Here is a 20966-nt window from a genome sequence, read left to right as displayed (position 1 = left end):
TTTAAATCTTTTTACATCACGTACGTACTGGATGATAGTATTTCTTGAAAAACATGACTACAAAGTCCCTCCCTCTTTGATCAGAAGTACGTACTGGCAACATGACAAAGAAACCTAGATAGGAAGAATCTAAGAATTAAGACTGGGACCAAAACCCAACTCAAGAGTCCTGAGAGTGATAGGGCACAATGTTATGGCGAAAAAAAAAAACTTGCGTGCGACACTCAATAGAAAGAAGAATCTTACAAGCTATAACATACAAATTAGGGGACGCGGAAGCCAGTGAGGTGATCCATCGATGTTTGATTAAAGATGCTGCGAGGACCACGGCTGGTCTTTATGCCAAAATCCTGAAAATGAAAAACAAAGATATATGGAGCATATATAATCAGCAAGTCTGCATATATAAAAGGGAACCAGATTGATCAACTCTGGATATTAAGCCCAAGGCCTCAGGCTCCAAACATGAGGACCAATTGAACTGTGGAACATGATGAAATTTATATAAATATTTGCTTCCAAACCAACTGGCTAGTTCTTAATTAATAATCATGCATGCAGAGAAATTTATGTCTCGATTGTGAGATATCTTAGTTAGATGCATATATGCATGTCCTTATGACGAGTATCTAAGTAGGTCTCACACTCTCACGCACTCTTCTGAAAATTATATAATCACAAACCAATAACATGAAGAATAGCTTGCAAATATGTAATTTTAGTGGCAGCAAGCAGACATAGAACTCTTGATGTGGACATGCAAAGGAACCCACAATGCAAACCTGGCTTATTGCATACCAGTTGGGAAGATGAATTAGTTGCTATCTATTTATTCTTTCCCTTCTTTTCACTACGAGCTCAACTACATATATAAAAGTTGAGGTCCACAAGGGACAGAAAACCCCCATGACATGCATCAACCATTGGGTATCAGAGACTCAGAGTACTATGGCCATGTGATATTCAGGGGCCTATCGCATTGATTTTTGTTTCTGAGGTCTGCGTATATAGGTGCCCTTTAATTGTTCTGATATACAACAGATCCAATACAATAAGGTCCCGTACGTGAGTCAGCTTGCACCATTCACATATATATATACCAGGAGCTATATATCGCAACTCTATACATATGTAATATAACATATATGTTCTACCAAAAAAAAAAGTATATAACATATATGTGTGTGGGATCAATTAATGATGCTCTAATCCTAATGTAAAATTAATCAGAGCTAGTATTGATACGACAAATGACTTGAGTTTTAACTTTAGCCCAGAGGCGAAGCGTGGAAAGACTGCAGCCCTAGAACTTTCACAGCGGGAAGTGTAATCGCATGATAAAACACCAGACTAGCTACTAAACAGACTCACAAACAGTGATTGAAGTGCATGCGCTAATTTCGATCACAATGCTACATGAGCTGAGTGAACTGCAAAGATGATTGAACCGGATAACTTTCTATCCTTACTCTTAGCTGATCGACATCTCGATATCTTCAAATAGCCAATGCATTTGGGGTTGGTGGCTAACTGGCTATAGTAGTTCTGAGTTTTAGAACTCAAATCGTGGATCGATTTCTAAAATTATGTAAGCTGATCATGCTATTATGCGTACATAGCAATGATAGCATTAGAAATGATAGCATACAGTAGATTCCACATACAATTAAGTCATTGGAGTAAAGTAGATGAAGATCAGAGACTGCATTCACCATGTATAGAAGACCCGAACCTTCGTCTATCTATAAAGCAACAAAAGTAGTCAGTTGTACTGCATGTTAATTTACTTCGAACCGGTACGCAAATTCGATAGAAGCATGCATATATATTGTTCACTTTGGAACCCGTCATGTCTCTTTCAATTAACACACATTAAGCAATCTGAATTACTACGTACTCTACTAGTCTACTCTACAGGCTTGTGATGTATATACACACGTACGTACAGACCTACTATTCAAGATTTCGATCATGTCATCATTAGACTCATCTAATCACAGACAGAAATTAAGCATGGGTAATTTATTTGTTTGAAATCAAATTGATTGAAAACTAACCATGCAAACTCGTGTTTTGACGTACATTGAAAGTACAACAAGCACAACAATACTGTTTTGACATACATAATTAAGTTAATAATGCGATTATCGAAACAAAGAAGTAAAAAACCCTCCGATCCTCCATAAAAGAAGAGCTTCATACAACGTTTCAGACTGTTTGGGCCTAAAATAATACTCCGGTATTATCTAGACTATTTAGGCTCGTGGACCGGTTATTTGGGGAAAATATATCACAGAGCAAGATTACCTGTTGTATTGGAATAGATTTAGGGAACTATCGCCGTATAGAATCTGAGTTGATTAAGGAAGGTAAATCTAAATCAGATAGGAGGTTCTCAAGACTTGATTCGTAAGAAAGAACAAGTTGTGTTCTCTATATAAAGGGGTTGAATGCACAGAATAACACACACAACGTCAAACAAACTATCGCGCAACCGCATAGTCAAAATCTCCCCACAGAGTAAAAGTCCGATTCGCTTCGGCAACCAAGTCTCCCATCGGAGCGGAGCTACCCAGATGCACACCTCGCGCTGCATGTAGCAACAAGTCCGGTTAACTTCGGCAATTCGAGTCAAGTCCATCGAGTCGCTAGCCTAGCTTCTAGCAAAAACAAAATCTGCACTAGTCAGCAAATCTCATTCGCGAGAGAGTCCTGCTATTAACGACACAGTATAAGCTATGTTTTTCCCCAAGCGGTCAAAAGTAAGATCGGCCATTTACTTGAGGTGGAGTGAAAGGTACCTAGCAACTCCAGTTGTGTATAGGTCATTCGAACTTCAGCGGTTTATCAGCAACTGCGGAGCAATCGTTTGAGAAGAAGACAGTACGTGGAGCACAATCATCATCAAACAAAGCAAGAGTTATACCTAACTCAAAGGTACTGGCACGCCAGCAACAACAGAGAACGAAGGGTCTAACCGTCTAGGGTTCGACACCGGGGCTTGCTGATTGTTCTCTGAGTAGAATCCGTTTTCCCAGCTCGAATAGAGACAAATCAATTTTAAGAAATAATTCGTTATCTTTCAGATAGAACTCTTTGTTATGAATTCACCGTTTCGTTCCAGTTTTTACCACCTTAAGATATTGACACAGGCGGGCTGTCACATAAAATGGAGTTGGTGTAGTTGTGGTCCTCTTCCAACTTTTTTCACCCTATTAATTCAATACACCTTCTTCATGGCCTTCATAGTTGCAAGTACTTCCTAAACATACAGTGCGAGAGCTAAAGATCGAGCTATCTTAGCTTTCATCAATGGAGAGGCAAACTTGGAAAGAAAAGATGCTCAACAAGAATGCTGATGAAGTTGAAGATGACTCAGACGAAGATGAGACTACTGGCCACGGTAGTGGGTTGATCAGCATAAGATTTGAAGGCAATGAGAAGCACAAGGTCAACACAGCTGGGAGTACTGCAGGAAAGAAATCAGGATCCGCTGGGGGAGGTGGAGGTGGAGCATCGTCAGCACCGAGTTGCCAAGCAGATAGGTGTGGTGCTGATTTGGGAGATGCAAAGATCTACCATCGCCGCCATAAGGTTTGTGAGTTTCACTCCAAGGCTGCTATTGTGGTCGTCTCGGGGGCTCGACAGAGGTTTTGTCAGCAATGCAGCAGGTCCTTGATCTATCATCCCATTACTTTCATGTATTTTGTTTTCTGTCTTTCTTGTTTCTCCTTCTGCATCTATCATTTTCCACTAATATTTCTACGAGATTTCATGACATACAACTTATTTTTCTGTCCAAATTCCTCACAGAAAGCATTAGGTTAACAGCTAAGGAACTCATATCCTAAGCAGACTATAATCTCTTTCAAATGGCATTTTCCACGGAAGCAAAACAGAAAGTTCGGATTATATGCCTGAGTTATAAATATGTATATCAAGGTTTAAACATAGTTAATTAGCCCTCATGCTAGTTTGCTAAATCATCTATAGCAAGTATCTTGAAACATAGTTAGGAACCAGTCGCACAAGGAGGCTCGGTCTTATTAAAGCATATATAAGTGGTTCTTTGTGCAAGATCATGGGATTTACAACCCCTATGTTACTTATTGGATGTCTTGCAGAGTCTAAGTATCATTTCTTCAAATTAAAAGTGTATCCGGCCACCTTGTTTTAGAACTTAATTTTCAACGTTGATGATCACTACACAGGTTCCATGAGCTAGCGGAGTTTGATGAAGCAAAGAGAAGCTGCCGCCGACGTTTGGCAGGCCACAATGAGAGGCGCCGCAAGAGCTCAGGTGATCCTTACGGAGAGGGCTCAAGCCGCAGGGGTATCAATCATCAATACCGATCAGAGAGTGCTCAGGCTACTGCTACGAAATATCATTTGACATCCCCAACCCCAGGAAACTCTGCTAATTCGAAGCATTTCCAGATCAGATAATTAGTCGTCGCCAATTGTCACTGTGCTCTCAGCTTGCTCCCTCTCTTCTGTCATCCATGGCTTCTTCGATCTACCATATGACGTCTGTTCCTAGCTATATAATTAAGCTTTACGATGAGAATAGGGTTCCTATCCGAGATAATTAAGTACGTATGTATAATTAGCTATCCTACCTAGCTAGAGCTACAAGCCTACAACCCTTAGGTTGATGCTTTGTTTAAGGTTGGTGCTTTGTTTCCAGATCAAACAGCACTTGCCATGTGGAGTTGTGGACTATGCAAGCTAAATGTAACTTATGGACCTTATGGTTGTTATGATCCAGGCTCAGACATATATGTTTAATAAGGTACGGTGATTGTGCTGTTGTTTTCAACATAACAACGTTCTAAATCATCTCGATCTGATTATGTATCAAGTATCAAGTATCAACAACTTAAGTTCATGCAAATTAAAGTTCCGGGTAACATATCAAGTACGTTGCCCTTGAACATTGATTGCACAGAGCACATAAGTGATCGATTAAATAAGACTTGGTCTTCTTAATAATTGGAGTACGTCTCTGATATTGATAACAACATGACTTGGTTAAACAGATCTTTCTGGGTATCGGCAACCACTCTCATGCTCGACTTCTATTATTATGTGCTTCGTGCGGGTCATACCAAGGTCCACTATGACATGTCTTTGATTTCAGATATTTCATTTCATTACCAACTGACCACACGACAACCTAGCTTTCTAGTTTACTCTTGCTAGTGTCAGCTTCATTAGCTGTTCTTCTGTCTCCAAGTTTAGCTTTCCAATTGATTACTTATCTACTTTTTCTGTGTCTCCATGCATGTCACATTATTCCCAATTAGGATATACTTTAAAATTTCGATTTCTTTTGGACATTATCACCACTAGGTTATTCTAATGATGAAAATGTATCCTACTTTATTCCCTAGCTAGTCCAAAGTAGCCATTAGAGTTTTAATTTTGTACAGATTAAGATTTGGACACAAACTGCAGCCGAGTCCTGCCAAAAAAAATAAAGGGAGTCTTCATTGAACTCCAGAGAATTGAGTGAGAAATGTAGAGGTAGAAGAGTTGACAATTAAGGGATTAAGTTTGCACAAGCTTTTGCAGAATAAGAATCTCTTGATTGATGAAAGTGTACAACAAGTAAAGGGAACACCACACCATCGAAGAACACTTCAATGCCATAGGTGTTTTTATAAAGACAACATATCTCAGACATTGTTAAACAGAGTTCAATCGGACAAGAAACGTGCCAGAGAGAAATTATACATTCACCGGAATCTTACAACTACACAGGAGATATCGTCCGAGCTCTTCCTATTGACTGCCTCTTCAGTAAGGTGCTTGGCTGCTGCCCGCGCATCCTTTATATTTCTTATGGCATCCACAACTTCTTGGTTATTCATCACCTGGCATATAATTATGTTAACAAATTTGAAGTTCATTCAAACAAAACAGAAACATGACTTAATGAAAGGACCAATTGAAATGGTTTGGATGTGTTTCATTGGCTGTGTGTATGTGTTTGTAATGGTTGACTTCAGTTCAAATAAACCAACCTTCCACAGCCCATCACTTGCTAATACAGCAAACTCTGTTTCATCATCAATCGTCTCCGACATCACAAAAGGTTCAGAACTTAAATGCTTCTTCAAGCTTTTATCGCCGAATGCCCGTGCTACAGCCAACTGCCCATCAACACGTGGTACGTCCCCTGAATCCATCAAGAATTATATTGTCACATTCTCATTACCACAATAGTTGAAACAAGGCATTGCTATGATAATTCTGAGGACTAGAGGACAAATCAATTAAGCTTAGTAATCTATCTCTGGCAAGGAAACCATACTGAAGCAAGTGAGGTTTCAAATCCCAAGTTCATGTTCCCTACTAAACCCAACATCGCCTACTTAAAAAGTGATCCAATCCAAGACTCCAAGTAGGGGTCATTTGTCCCGACAGAGAATAAGTTGATACAAACAAACCGAGCAAAGTTCACTCCAAACAACAGGATTTGTTTTTCAAGTGATTTCATAAAGCATTGAACTTGTACCTGGAAAGTTTGATACAAAACCACCTCTGTTCTCGATTTGCTCTCTCTCCGTGCTCGGCTCATGATCAACAGATAGCTGCTTAGCGACACCATTCTTGCAGATGATAGCACGGGAATCCCCAACATTGGCTACCACAAGTTTGCAGCAGTCAATTAATATGGCAGTAACAGCAGTTGAGCCCCCTTTACCCAAATCGACTGCTTTGTTCAGAATGTTAGTATCAGTTATTCGATATGCTCTCCTGACTGCATCCTCAGTTTCTTTCCAGAATTCGGGCTAAAAGGGTCAAAAGAAGAAATGTAAAATTACTAAAAGCCTGATGTTTAATCGATTATTACAAGAGCTTAAGGAAACCTGGAATTTAAGGAAGCGTAATGTTGCAAGTTGCATATATTACCTCTTTTAGAATATTGTTAAAAAGATTAGACTGCAAGTATTCAGGAATTTCATGACTCAAATGCCCATCAAAGATTGCAAATAGTCCAAGCTCATGGTTTTCAATTTGCTTAAACTTTGCAACAACATAGTCTTCCATAGGATGATGGGACTTTCCCTTTACCAAGTGGTAACCATGTGTGATACAATGTGACATCTTGCTCTTTCCTTTGCCAGAGTCGGGGTCTGAAGAACCTAAAACTTTTTCCTGCAATAAGTAAACAAAAAATGAGGTTCTCAATCAGAATCTAATCAAGAAATGAACAAACAACCAGCGGTTATGCTGAATGGCCAACACCAGCAGAATAAAAATAAGCAAAGGGACAGCAAAACCTTCATATTCTGGAAAATTAGTGTTCATAATGCATGACATCAAATAACCCTAGTTGCCCAAAACAATACAACAAACATTTATGAATTATGATAGTAATTTCAAAAGCAGAACTAGCTAAAAAGAATAGTAGTCTAGACCAATTCAATGGGAAATATCACATTTCCGACTATGCAACCATTACTTCGATTCAAATTAATTGCAAGTTCAGAACTCAAACCCTGCCTCCCTCTTCCAGCAATTAATCAAAGAAAGAGAGTAAGATCCAAATGCATCATATATCTTCATAAATTTGATCAAAACAACTTGACCCTCCAATATATTTACTCACAAAATTCACTTGTCTTGCAATCTCATAAACTCATAGTAGAAAAAACAGCAAAAGTGGGGGTTATGACTTCAGACAAGAACAAATACCCCTTGCAAGTTGCAACATCCATAAACCCAAAACCAGCAACAAACCCCAAAGACAAAACAGTGGACTTCCAGATCCAAAATTAGAACTAAGAAAAGGACACACAATTTAAGATACTGTCAATCAAGGACACATGAGGATCTACAATAACTATGCCCCAATATGGGGGGGGGGGTGTTGACATAATCAAATAGAAACCCACCCAAACTAACACAAAAAGGGCTCAAACCCAAGAAGGGTAACAACTCAGAGATGAAAAGGAGTGGAACTTTGTAACAAGTTTATCATACCTTCATCTTGTAGAGGATTTCCTTGCCTGCCATGGCTGTCCTGATGTGGGAGAGCTAATGTAATATTATAAAAATACAGAAGAGAAACGGAGGAAAGGGGGCGGGGGGTTAGAGTGGAGCACGGTGGCCGAGAAATGGAGGAGACGAAGAGGATGAGGATGAAGGATGGTTGTGTTGAGTTGACACGCTCTACTTCTTCTTCTTCTTCTTCTTCTTCTTCTTCTTCTTCGTCTTCGTCTTGGTCTTTGGATGATGACGATGCCGCGTTCTCTGCATTAATCAAAGACGCGTTCGCGCCGCGACTAGTCTCTCCTACTTACTTTATTATTTTTTATCTTTTATCTTTATTGTTTATGATTTATTGAAAGGAAAGAAGGTTTCCTCTTTGGGATGAATTACCTCGTTGAATTGAATTATTTGGGATACTGGTGTGCTGGGCCAACTGTAAATTGCGCGTTGCAGCGTCGAATGCATGTGCGACACGCACGTAAGGATAGCCAGATAGGGGGTGACAGATTTCTAAAGGTCAAGATTAGAAAAGAAAATGTTACGTTTTATTTCGACGTGTTCCGAAAGTAAGAATGTAGTAGCTAGTATCATTTGGTTCATCTCTCATTGTTGTGGTATTTCATTTGTTTACCCGATTAGAAAAAAAGTATGGAGATAGTTGGCATTATTGTTGGATATGTGAGGGTCATCGTTGATTTCTCTCGACCGTGGGGTAAGAATTGTACGATGTGAAGTATGAGGTGTGAATGTGTGATGTGTTTAGGGGCTGAGGGCAAAATGTGTAACAAACAATGAAAGATAAGTCTCGAGAGAAAAAAAATTATCAACTGGTAATCGATTGATAAATACTAGAATTGAGTATTTATGAAACAGAATGGATCTCAAGGTTTTGTGGAAAAAAAATGAAGAATGGATCTCAAGGGAAATAGGAGTATGTGCACATGTAGAGAAACTATATTAGAGTAACATAGCCGGAAACGATTGAAACTATTAATATAAACGGTTGAACAAGTATAATTGAACTTAACAAACAGAATGACTGATTAGAGGCCATGCATGAAGATCAGGAAAGGAAAAATCCAGAATGACACAGCAGGCCGACAATCGAAACCTAGCTTTAAAGTGCAAATGAACAACTCAATTGAAGGGGTTACGCAATCTTCCTATATAAATACGGAAATTTAGAGTGTGATCCAATTTGGGTTTGGTGACGCTCATTATACATTACCTAGAATTTCCATGTATTACTATAATACGTACATCACCAGCACCTCCAACACTGTTTGGTTATGTGATGGACACCAAAGAACAACATGATAGCTAGACTGCTTTGTTGCTTCAACATGATAACGAGTACTGGTTTTGTTGCTTCAACTGGTTCAAGCACTGTTCAGAAAACATTCAAACCATCATCTTCATACTCTTGCTGCTTCTAATCCACCAATTCATTGAGTAGTGAAGGGTTCATTTCCATGCCATCACAGTGCTCTTATATAGATCCATCTGGCTATATTGCTCAGAATGCATGGTCCCAATTCATCCTATACTCTGCATGCCCCCAGGGCCGGCCCTAAGATTTCCGGGGCTCGAAGCGACGAGAAAAATTGGGGCCTCTTGTCAAAAAAAAATTGAAACAATAAATTTTTTGAAACAACAAAACATAGCAATAAAACTTTCAATAATAATAAAATGCTATAATGTTTGAAACAAAAATATAAAAGTTACAAATATCAGTATCTTCTTACTCAAAAATTGTCATTCTTGCATTTTTAGAAGCAAAAATATCAATTAAGCACGAACACTCAAGCTTTTCCGCCAACTCTTTTTTTCAATCGATAACATAGCCAAATAATTCAGTCTTTCTTGAGACATAGTTGATCGAAGATAAGATTTGATCAACTTTAACTTCGAAAAGTTTCTCTTAGCACATGCAACAGTAACAAGTATGGCTAATAAAAGTTTGTAAGCAATCTAAGCATGTAATAACTGCTATCTTTACTCATTTCAAAGTGCTTACAAATTGTTATTCTACATAATGTAAGATGTAGTTTCATCATAACTGTTAGTAAAAGTAATATAACAACAAATATAAATACAAGTAATTGTTGTATTATATTACAAAATTGCTCAGGTAATACATTGTCTCAACCAACAAGGTTTTGTATTTAACTTACATTGTCAATATCTTTTGTCCACAAAGTCAAAAGATATTAACTTACTGATATCCTTGAAAGATCAATATATTCTTAGAGGGGTCTCACACATAGAAGATTGTTAAATTTTCCTACTGGTGCTAAAGAAAATCAACACTAGATACATACAAGAAAGATAGAAATGACAGTTACGACACACATTACATTACCCAAGACACAGTCTGATCTTCACCCAAACCAATGGTCCTCTTGTAGTTGCTTCAAAACTCCAATAACTGAAACAGAATCACCATTTTCTTCGGATACATATATATTTTAGAATCTCGTTCTTTATTTTGGTATTTTAAAGTCTGGCCCTTCTTTTTTTTTCATAGCGTTTACCGTAAAAAACACTGTCACCGTTTTTTTTTCTGACCCAGTTTTTTTTTTGTGTACAATTAAGGGGCCCTTAAAATTGGGGGCCCAAAGCTATTGCTTTAATGGCTTGGGCTCAAGGCCGGCCTTGCATGCCCCTAATTGCAACAGACAACAAAAACAAGCTGCAATGGTTCCTCGATAAAATGTTTAACTGGATCATCAAAAAAAGAAAGTTTTTCCAGATGATGGTTATTCAGAAATCAGAAGACATTGCCTCGCCCATGTCCAAATTTTTCAAACAACAAGGGTGTGGCGACGACGACAATGTACAACAGGTCTAACAGCAATGAGCGAAACAAGGACCTAAAATTGATCGATCAAAGAAGAAGGTGATATGTTGAATATTTATTTCATCAGTTCATGTATCCCAGCTTATATATCCACAGCTTGTTCAATATATATTGGATTTGATAGTGTATGGAAATCATGGACTTACTTGATATTCTCCATTAATTGAGTTTAGATGAAGGTGACCATCCCGAATTCCCGATGATCATGATGAAGGTGTTACAGTTTTTTTTGAAAGGATGAAGGTGTTATAGTATGTAAGAGAAGAGGCTTCAGAGAGGTTATGAGATCTTTAGGACGATTCCCAATTGAATTGTAAAACTACAAATAAAAACTTGGAACAACCCAAATTGGCGGTGGTTTCCTCTTCTTGACCAGGTCATTATCCTGTTCGGTCACTTCGGTGCAAGGCTGTGACACTCTTTTCCCTCTATGAAGTTATAAGCACCGTAATCATGAGGTCCGTATCTGGAAAATGCCGAATCACAACCGTGTGTGAAGTATATGTACATGATTTGGTTTACAACTTGAAAACTTTGAAGGCTTCAAAGCTACCGAAGTGCCACCTCCCAAGAAGAGGGCAAGCCCACCTAAAGTGGTTTCTTCAGTACGTCCATCTGCACCTATTGAAATTGAATTTGAAAACTCTAAATTTCTTCCTAATCTTGAAACATTCGACCTCCATATACCTTTCAACCATAATCAATTCATCACTCTCTTGTTTTCACAAGCTATCTCTTCAATATGCAACCGGATACATTATCTAAAACTTGAGCAAATGCCACAACTCATACAAAAAAATTTGGGCTTTGATGGGGGTGGTCATTGCTTAAAATCTCACAAAACTCTTACACATGTGGCATCTCTTATTTTAGAATCAAAACGTCAAATCTTTATAAGTGTTATGGAATTTTAAGTAATGGCCACCCCACCAAAGCCCATAAAATTTTTTATGACTTTTGTGGCTTTTGCTCAAGTTTTTATATAATGATAGTGGTTCGAGTGTGGCCGCTACAACAGATTTTACGTTTGAATATGACTCACCAGTAACATCAAAAGATATAAGATCTCTCCAATTATTAGCAACATAAAAATGTACCGTCAAAACGTGTAACTTTTTTCAGCAAGCAGCACCCTCATTCATTATTATTAACATTTGCAACAACATAAGTCCATGTTGTTTGTAGGGCTGGGCATATATCGGGTTCGGTTTGGTTTTTGTTCCAAACCAAAATCGAACTGCTTTAATTGGTTTACTAGAAACTCAAACCGCTCACTGAATTGATTTAGCTTTAACCGAAATAATCGGTTTAACCGAAATTTGGTTCGGTTTCGGTTCACACCTCCATATGCAAAATTTTAAAACTTTGTAAGAGTTGAGACTCGAACTCCTAATCTTTTGGGTAGGAGTTGATGCCACAAACTACTACATCACACGCACTTCTTGGTAATAACTATGTAAAGATTATATTATTCTCATTTTGATAGATATTTTTAATAAAACATCGAAATGTCAATGTTGGGATTCAAACTCCTAACCTAGAATATAACAAGCATACACTTTACTAACTACACTAGATAATTTTATATGTTTTGTTTTGTTAGTTTTTGTTGATACCCATTATTTATTATTTTTTAATTATTAAATTAAATTTGGTCGGTTCAGTTTTAAATTGTTTGGTTTGATCACCTAAACCATTTTCAAACCGTTAAAATCGGTTTTTGTTTGGTTTTCTTCATTCTCCAAACTACATCTCTTCAGTTCGGTTATCCGGACCACAATTTTAATTCGGTCGGTTTTTCTTGTTTAATTCGGTTTATGCCCATTCCTAGTTGTTTGCATACTTGGATTAATAAAAGCCAAGAGAGACTGCTGCATATATATACACAACAAAATCAATGCAATTGTTTGGATCTTGTATTGGGTCACCTGATATTATAGCCTTGTAAATACTAAAATCAAATTTTCTCGACCACCGTTCGCAACCTGGAAGTGTTGAGGAGAACTAAGGAATGCGAATTATATAGTTTTCTTGCTCTCCTTTCTTCCTTTAACCCTAGAGAATGGATTGCTTCAGGTTACTGTGAATTTGTTATCCACCACATTTTTATCCAAAAAACATTAATCAATCTTTTGAAGAACCACATAGCCGCTGATTGGGAATGGAACTCTCACTTGCAAATCCAGAAACTTGTTTACTATGACATCGTACACCTTCCAATAATCTTTTTTGCCTGTATATATCAACACCTTTGGAGCCGTCATCCTCGCACGATCAAACTTGTTATCCTTTGCTGCAGTATACCATGACGTACAAACAATGCTGAACCGCAAGTAGTCTTCCGGCAACACCAATGAAGGTATGTGCCTTGAAGGTGTTTGATGAAATGCTTCACTCACGTCCTCTCCCTTCTGTTTCAATCGATTATTGTCTCTTCATACATTTCATTAGTTTCATATCTGGTTTAGATTGCTCCAATCTTCTACATAAGGTAGTTTCATTCTCAATCTCTATCTTGACAGGTTCTATAATTGCATATATTCTACTACTGTCAAAAATCTGATTTACATGGAATAAAACAGCTACATGTTGTGTAGGCAACTAAAGTGTAGCTGCATGTGGCGCACTCAACAATTCATAGCTAAGCTGTGCAGCTACATGTGGTGCAGGCAACTAAAAGTGGAGCTGCATGTGATGCACTCAACATTCACAGCTAGAGTGCAGCTGCATATGGTTCTTCAATATATTATGTATGTGTAGATTGATTAAGATATAATATATTTCTCTCTATGGTTAGTGATCCAGTTGAGGGGGAGAGAATAGTATTCTCTATATATACTACTAACCTTGCAGAGAAGTATCAGAACTTTCAAATATCATTTTGTGTAAATATTGGTTTGTATCAATATTGTTGTGATATGCATATCAAATAGCTCTATGATCTATCATTACTATTGTTATTGTAATCTTCACTTGTGTGTTGAATTTAATGACAGGTTCTTAACAAACAATCAAGTTGCGCTCATTGGAATATCATGGTTATGAAGCTTATTGTTTTGGTATAGATACAGTCAGGTAACAAGTTAGCAAGTGGTGCTAGTAAAGAGATTCAGTTGTTAAATATCTACTTGTATTATGTACTCTTGATCAACTCAGTATAGTGGATTACGTGTGAACTACGCAAACAGTCTCGCAGTGGTTTTTACCTTTATGGTTTCCACTGTAGTGAACAGTTCAGGTCTGTGATTTAGATTCTTGTTGTGTTCTTCTGTTATTCTCTTTGCAGTGTGTACTGTATGGATGGTCACCTCCACAAGAAGAGTCCAAAGCTGATGAAGGTGGTACAGCTCAAACCAAAGTCAAATCATTCAGCAATAATGAGGAAGACAGATGATATAGCTATGAATCAAGCTGAAAACAAAGGAATGAATGCTATTTACATTGCTCTACCAATAAGTGAGAGAGGCATTATAAAAAATTGTGAGACCTCAAAGGAAATATGGGAGGCTGTAGAAACTCACAACGAAGGTGATAAAAAGGTGAGATCTCATAAGTTACAATTACTAATGCATGAACTTGATTCTATACAGATGGAAGAAGATGAGACCATTGATCATTTTCACAAAAGGCTAATCACCATAATTGGTAAGTGTCAAAGCTTAAAGGAGCCCATTCCACAAGACAAAATTGTCAAGAGATTCTTGAGGGCCTTACCAAGGAGATTCAGGAAAAAGAAAACTGTCATTAAGGAGGTACAAAATTTAGATATTTATTCTCTTGGTGAACTTATTGGTAATCTTAAAACTTTTGAACTTGAGCTAAAAGATGATGAGAAATTTGAAAATAAGAAATCCAAAAATATTGCATTCAAAGTTTCAAGTAAATCTGAAAAATCTGAGCAAGAGTATAGCTCTGCTGATTATGCTCTTCTTACAAAATAATTTCGAAAAATCTTGAATCAAAGAAATGCTTCAAGAAATGGAGCTGTTTCTAGAAAGAGTCAAAATTTTCAGAATCAAACAAATCGATTTGGTCGAAATTCAAAGTTTGAAAACAAGAATAATATGAGCAAAACTAGATGTTTTGACTATGGTGGCCAAGGTCACATTGCTTCTGAATGCGCTAACAAAATTCACAGGGATTTAGAGAAAAATGTGTTAAAATCATCATGGAGTGATGATGAAGATGAGGAGAAAAATGTGGCATATGTTGTGTAATACCTCGAAAAATCATATCTAATTTCCAATGAGTTCCCTGATATTATTAAGTTGGTCGTTATCCAATTTTATTTCACGAGGATGAAAACGAAAGAGTTAGATTAATTGTTCGGGAACATTCAATTTGACGAATCTAAGAATTGACTTTTGACTCATTAGGTTTCTTAGAAAAAATCTTACATGAAAGTCGTAAAGCTCGTCGATACGAATTCGTCGACACGCGGCACGCCTAAATCGGAGTTCGTATGAAGAAGTTACGAATCAAAATGTATTTGGAGATTTTGGAAAATAGTATAAATATGGGAATTAAAGAGAAATAGAGGGAGAAAATCAGAAATTCGGGTTGGTACTGTTCACTCTGAAAAAATCCATAAATTCTCTAGCTGAGGAGCTGACATTGGGCCGCCGGATCTCTGTCGTCCGGCCACCATAGAGCGGCGGCTCACCGGTCACGTTTTAAAGGTTGATGCGTCCCCTGCCGATTGGTGACAGCACCACCCGCTATCTCGCCGCCGTTTGGGAGCGGTGAAACCCGGAAGTTACCCCGAAAATGCATTTTTCGCGGAACTTCAACTCGTCGGATCTCCCTCTTCTGGCAACCAATCAGTAAGATTCTTGTCTCATTTTGAAGATCTTCTTCCATACTACAAACCCTCCAAAATATTTAACCCAAATCGTTGTGTGCTAGAAGAATCGAAGAAAATAAATCTTAGGTTTTAAATTGAGGATTTTCGGTTTTTATTAAATTGAAGTGTTTAGGCTCAGTATTAGACTTTATAGTGAACTAGTAAGTTGTTAGAAATGTCCTTTAGATTGTAGTGTTGAAATTTGGTGGCCATTGGTGGCGGCCGGTGAACAGTGGCGCCGCATGAACAGTGTTCATGAACAGTTAAGATAAAACAGTAAAGCCGAACAATGTTTAGTAAAACCGTAAACATGAACAGTGTTTAGTAAACAGTAAATGTGAACCGTGTTTAGTGAAAACACTAAAAAACATGAACAATGTTCTGTGAATAGTTTTATGAACAACATTTAGCTGTATTGAAATCGTCACCTAATATTTTACGTATCGTTTTCTAAGCGTTTTATCATGCTATTAGGTGACCGATGAAAAGAGTGAGGAAATCGCTTTTGGTGTCATGGAAGTTGCACGTGAGAATTAAGGTGAGTAAACCTCACAATGATCATCATGATCGAAGTAGTATTATAATTATTGAATTTAGTTTGAGTTGTCACCATAGTCGTTGCATCACTAGTTTATAAAAATTATTTTAAAAATATGTTTTGGTTTAAATTACGTGAACTTGATCGTCTACAGTTCATGGATAAGTGAAACGCTATTTTAATAAATGATTTTAAAAAATGTTTTAGTGATTATGAACTATGGTGAATGTGAGTAAATCTCACTATGACGAGTCTACCCTTGGTGGTGACTCATATTTACATTTTATTAAAAATATCGAACTATAACATATATATATATATAATATAGTGGGTTGTGTATGTGTATAAATGGTAAATACGATACATATATATGAGTTGCTATATTATATACTATTACGTTCTTATTTTCAAATGAATTATATTGTGGCAACTATGTTTATTTTATTTGAGCAAGAGTCGTTTGTTATAGTACAATAACATGGGTGGATTATTATTGTACGTGGTTTTAACATTGAGTTTTGTTAAAACGTTCTCTGTCTTCGGACGTTTTTTCTGTCTTCGGACGTGTTTTATGTCTTCTGACGTGTTTTATGTCTTCTGACGTGTTTTATGTCTTCAGACGTGTTTTTCTGTCTTCGGACGTGTTGGCAGTATCGGAACCAAGCCTTGGCCGGGTGACAGTTACGATTCAGTTAGAGCTCTAGTCTGTCTGCCGATGTACTGCATGAGGGGTAACATATGGGTTACCTGCTTATGAGTACCCATATTTTTGGAGATTTGGTAACATATGGGTTGCCCAGTGTCTGGCGGCGTACTGCATGAGGGGTAACAGATGAGTATCTGGGTCTCATGAGTACCCGTATTATAAATGTAATTTGGGTAAACAGATGGGTTGCCCAATGTCTCATGAGCACTTATATTTTCAGATATTATTGGACATCTAGTTGGGCTGTCCTGTGATTTATGAGTGCATTTATAATTAAATGTTTTCAGTATTTTTCTCTTGTATACTATGTGTGTTATACTGTTGGTTTACTCATACGAGCTGTAAAGCTTACCGGGGTTGTGTTTACAATCTCGGTGCACTTATTCGATGGTGTAGGAGATAGTTCTGCAGGTGTGGATTAGCAGAATTAGAGGACTTTCTCTGAAGATTGTCGAAAATTTCTTTTTGCTGTTTGTGGTGAGGATTGAGTGAATTTTACATTTCCATTGGTTGTGTATTATTCAAGTCGACTGAGTCATGATGTGGACTCAGTTTCGATACACTGTTATGATAAGATGATTTCAATATATTTGAGATTGTTTTAGAGTTTTCATAACTTCGAATTTGAATTTTTATCATTCGAAATTTCGGGGTTGTGATAGTTGGTATCAGAGCGTAGGTTGCATATTTAGTGATTTATCAATATCATCCAGGAGCAATAGCCCGACAAGAGATTCCCATCACATGCTCCTCGGTATTGATATGTCACTGGGTACGCAAGAGTGTTAGGAGCCACACCTGAAGGTTTGGTCCTCTAAATAGAAGTATTGTGATAATACTTTGATGATTCATCTTCCCTCTAAATATCTTGGTTAATAGCGGGACACAGGAGTCGAAGGTACCTTATCTATTTTGACTACCTTGCTAGAGTACTATTTGATATGGGAGCATCGCACTCTTTCATCGCTAGTTCGGTAGTGGAGGTGTTAGGGTTGATTCCTACATCTCTTGGAAGCTTTTTATATGTCACTTCACCATTTGGAGTGTCTCTCGAGCTTGAGACAATCTGTAAGGCTTATCTTATTGTGATTGGGGGTAGAGAATTCTCTGCTTCCTTGATAGTGATTCCGGACCACACCTATGATGTGAGGCCACATCATGCTTTGATCGATTGCTTTACATGGTAGTGTTTTTCCATAGTCTCGGGGAGTTAGTTTTTCGTTATCGTTGCCTCAAGTCAGATAATGTCATGAAAGCAGAAGTCTTGGCAATGTGGAGTATGTGGATCAGTAAGTAGTTATGGCAAACATTGTTGTGGTATCCGAGTATAGTGAGGTTTTTCAGGAGATACCATGTTTACCTCCTCTAAGAGTTGTTGATTTCTATATTGATGTTATACCCGGTACAGCACCTGTGTCGAAGACGCCTTATAGGATGGGGCAGAACGAGCATAAAGAATTGAAAGTGGAAATAGATGGGCTATTGGACCAATGGTTCATTAGATCTGTCTCACCTTGGGGTGCGCCGATATTGTTCTTGAAAAAGAAAGATGGTTACATGCGGTTGTATGTGGACTATAGGGAATCGAATAATGTGACCATCAAGAGTAAGTATCTTTGCCTAGGATAGATGACTTGTTCGATCAGCTTAGAGGGCTACGGTATTCTTTAAGATTGATATGAGATCCGGTTATTATCAACTCAGAGTGAAGAAGTTACATGAATTCTAACTGGTTTGAGTAGATAGATTTCCATCAGGGTAGAGACCTATCAAGAAATTTTGATGGAGATTGTTGATCCTGCATTGAAGGATATTGAGTGTTTCAATGCTGAGCACTGGATTTTAGTTATGCAACTAATCCAAGTTGAGGCCCAATGAGGTTGAAGTATTGTTTTTCAAGGTAAGGGATGTGAAGACCATAGGTTGGAGGTGGTTTAATGAAAATTTTCGTGATAAGCATTTCTAACATTATTGGTAAGGGAGTGGTAGGGTGTGTGATACAACCTTAATGTGGTGATGTAATTATTGAGTTGAGCCGCACATTATGTCGCCGTTGTGTTTTAACTTGTTTTGGTTGGGCCATAGACAATTGATGTTACTCATTGTTCTTCGCTGACCAAGAAATCTAAGGTGTTGTGGAATTTTCATTTATGGCGCCATAATTTATTATTTGCTAGATGAGCATTTAATTGAGAACGCTAATTTTTCGTGAAATTAATCATTTGTCTGGTGTTGAGAATTAGATCGTAGCTATACCACTGATCCAAATGAGACGCAGTGGCGGTGAAGTAATTCTATTGAAGGTAAGGAATGAGACGACCTTAGCTTAGTGATGTTTTAACGAATTTTTCGTGACGAGCACCTTCTAACTTTAGTAAAGTAGCGGTTGAGAACCGAATTCTTCTTTTAAGTACATATGGTGTTTAGTGTTAGAGACTTGGAGGCTTAGTTCTCTCCATGCATCAGGTTGTTTATTGTTGGATAAGGAGATGTTAACTTAAGAATTCAACAAGGGCTAAATTTTACGATAAGGAAGTGATCTTTTAATTGCTGCTTGTAGAAAAGTTATTTTGGCCAAATGATTTGGCAATTGAGCAGGAGCATTTGGCTTCTCAAAATAATTAGGTTGCCATTAGGGGTTCTTCATGAAAGTAAAGAAATAATAGTTTAGAGTGGTAGTGCATTGATAATTTTGGGTGAGTCTAGAAGAGATGGTGGACCTAATATCATGTTTCTGTTGAAGTAGTTACTGAACTTATTAGTACTACAATTGTGGGAAAACCAATACTTTAGATGGTGTCACTAGGGTGTTTGTGTAGGGTCATGTGTCATGCCTTTGAGGCATGCATGAAGTAGGAGAGTATGGTATGTCTCAGTTGTGATCGTGTTATGACTTGTGCTGGAAAGTCCACCTAATTTTCATGTTGTGTAGCCAACTAAAGTGTAGCTTCATGTGGCGCACTCAACAATTCATAGCTAAGTTGTGTAGCTACATGTGATGCAAGCAAATAAAAGTGGAGCTGCATGTAATGCACTCAACATTCACAGCTAGAGTGCAGCTACTTATGGTTCTTCAATATATTATGTTTGTGTATATTGATTAAGATATAATATATTTCTCCTTATGGTTAGTGATCCAATTGAGGGGGAGAGAATATTATTCTCTATATATACTACTAACCTTGAAGAGAAGTATCAGAACTTTCAAATATCATTGTGTAAATATTGGTTTGTATCAATATTGCTGTGATATGCATATCAAATAGCTCTCTGATCTATCAGTACTATTGTTATTGTAATCTTCACTTGTGTGTTGATTAAGTGACATGTTCTTAACAAACAATCAAGTTGCGCTCATTGGAATCAGGGTTATGAAGCTTATTGTTTTGGTATAGATACAATCATGTAACAAGTTAGCAAGTGGTGCTAGTAAAGAGATTCAGTTGTTAAATCTCTACTTGTATTATGTACTCTTGATCAACTCAGTATAGTGGATTACGCAAACAGTCTCGCAATAGTTTTTACCTTTATGGTTTCCACTGTACTGAACAATTCATGTGTGTGATTTATATTCTTGTTGTGTTCTTATGTTATTCTCTTTATTCAACCAATCTCTCAAGAACATAAGAAAGAAGGTCCTTGGGTAAAGATGCCCAATCTAAATCCATAACACGTACTTCTTGTGACTCAGAAGAATGGTTAGTCTTGTTCAGCAAGAACCAGATTGAAGGTAGCGATCATGAAATAATCTCTAGCTTTATTTATGTAACCACACATACATATATGTCTGTCGTTTAAGCTAATTCATATCCCATTTTGTTTCCGTTTTCAATGTAGTTATCTTGCTACTGGCCCACCCAGAGATGTTGTGACTACCTGTGAAATATTATTTTGTTAAAAGGATCGAAAACCAGATGATGGACTCCTAGCCTAAAAGACAGTCGGAAATCCCTAAATCACACCAACACCAAAATCCGAAACGATCCATTGGATCCAATATGGTTGGCGGTTGCTAACC

General features: G+C 37.6%; 2 protein-coding genes and 1 pseudogene across 2 annotated transcripts; 1 reads left to right on the top strand and 2 right to left on the bottom strand.

The window, feature by feature from the left end:
- Nucleotides 1–3202: 3202 nt before the first annotated feature.
- On the top strand, nt 3203–4821 carry LOC126786234 (squamosa promoter-binding protein 1-like). The gene is made up of 2 exons (XM_050511999.1): nt 3203–3671; nt 4212–4821. The coding sequence occupies exons 1-2, from the start codon at nt 3313–3315 to the stop codon at nt 4444–4446; spliced, it is 594 nt and encodes a 197-aa protein (XP_050367956.1). The 5' UTR covers nt 3203–3312; the 3' UTR covers nt 4447–4821.
- An 809-nt stretch (nt 4822–5630) lies between these two features.
- On the bottom strand, nt 5631–8213 carry LOC126786233 (probable protein phosphatase 2C 39). The gene is made up of 5 exons (XM_050511998.1): nt 7993–8213; nt 6919–7164; nt 6521–6797; nt 6027–6181; nt 5631–5876 (listed from the first exon to the last, which is right to left on the bottom strand). Exons 1-5 carry the CDS (start codon nt 8023–8025, stop codon nt 5739–5741), a joined length of 849 nt encoding a protein of 282 aa, XP_050367955.1. The 5' UTR covers nt 8026–8213; the 3' UTR covers nt 5631–5738.
- A 2967-nt stretch (nt 8214–11180) lies between these two features.
- Nucleotides 11181–20616, bottom strand: LOC126787063 (uncharacterized; annotated as a pseudogene).
- Nucleotides 20617–20966: the final 350 nt, after the last annotated feature.

This window comes from Argentina anserina, chromosome 3 (assembly GCF_933775445.1).
Source record: "Argentina anserina chromosome 3, drPotAnse1.1, whole genome shotgun sequence".
NCBI lineage: Eukaryota > Viridiplantae > Streptophyta > Magnoliopsida > Rosales > Rosaceae > Argentina > Argentina anserina.
This window is presented reverse-complemented; position numbering and strand designations above follow the sequence as displayed.

Bases quoted from the DNA above. Each gene is read 5' to 3' on its own strand.
- LOC126786234 (XM_050511999.1), top strand. From the start codon at position 3,313: ATGGAGAGGCAAACTTGGAAAGAAAAGATGCTCAACAAGAATGCTGAT. The intron at 3,672-4,211 runs GTCCTTGATCTA...ATCACTACACAG, and splicing joins TTTTGTCAGCAATGCAGCAG to GTTCCATGAGCTAGCGGAGT.
- LOC126786233 (XM_050511998.1), bottom strand. From the start codon at position 8,025: ATGGCAGGCAAGGAAATCCTCTACAAGATGAAG. The intron at 6,798-6,918 runs GTAATATATGCA...TGACCCTTTTAG, and splicing joins TTAACAATATTCTAAAAGAG to CCCGAATTCTGGAAAGAAAC. The intron at 6,182-6,520 runs GTACAAGTTCAA...TGATGGATTCAG, and splicing joins TTTTGTATCAAACTTTCCAG to GGGACGTACCACGTGTTGAT.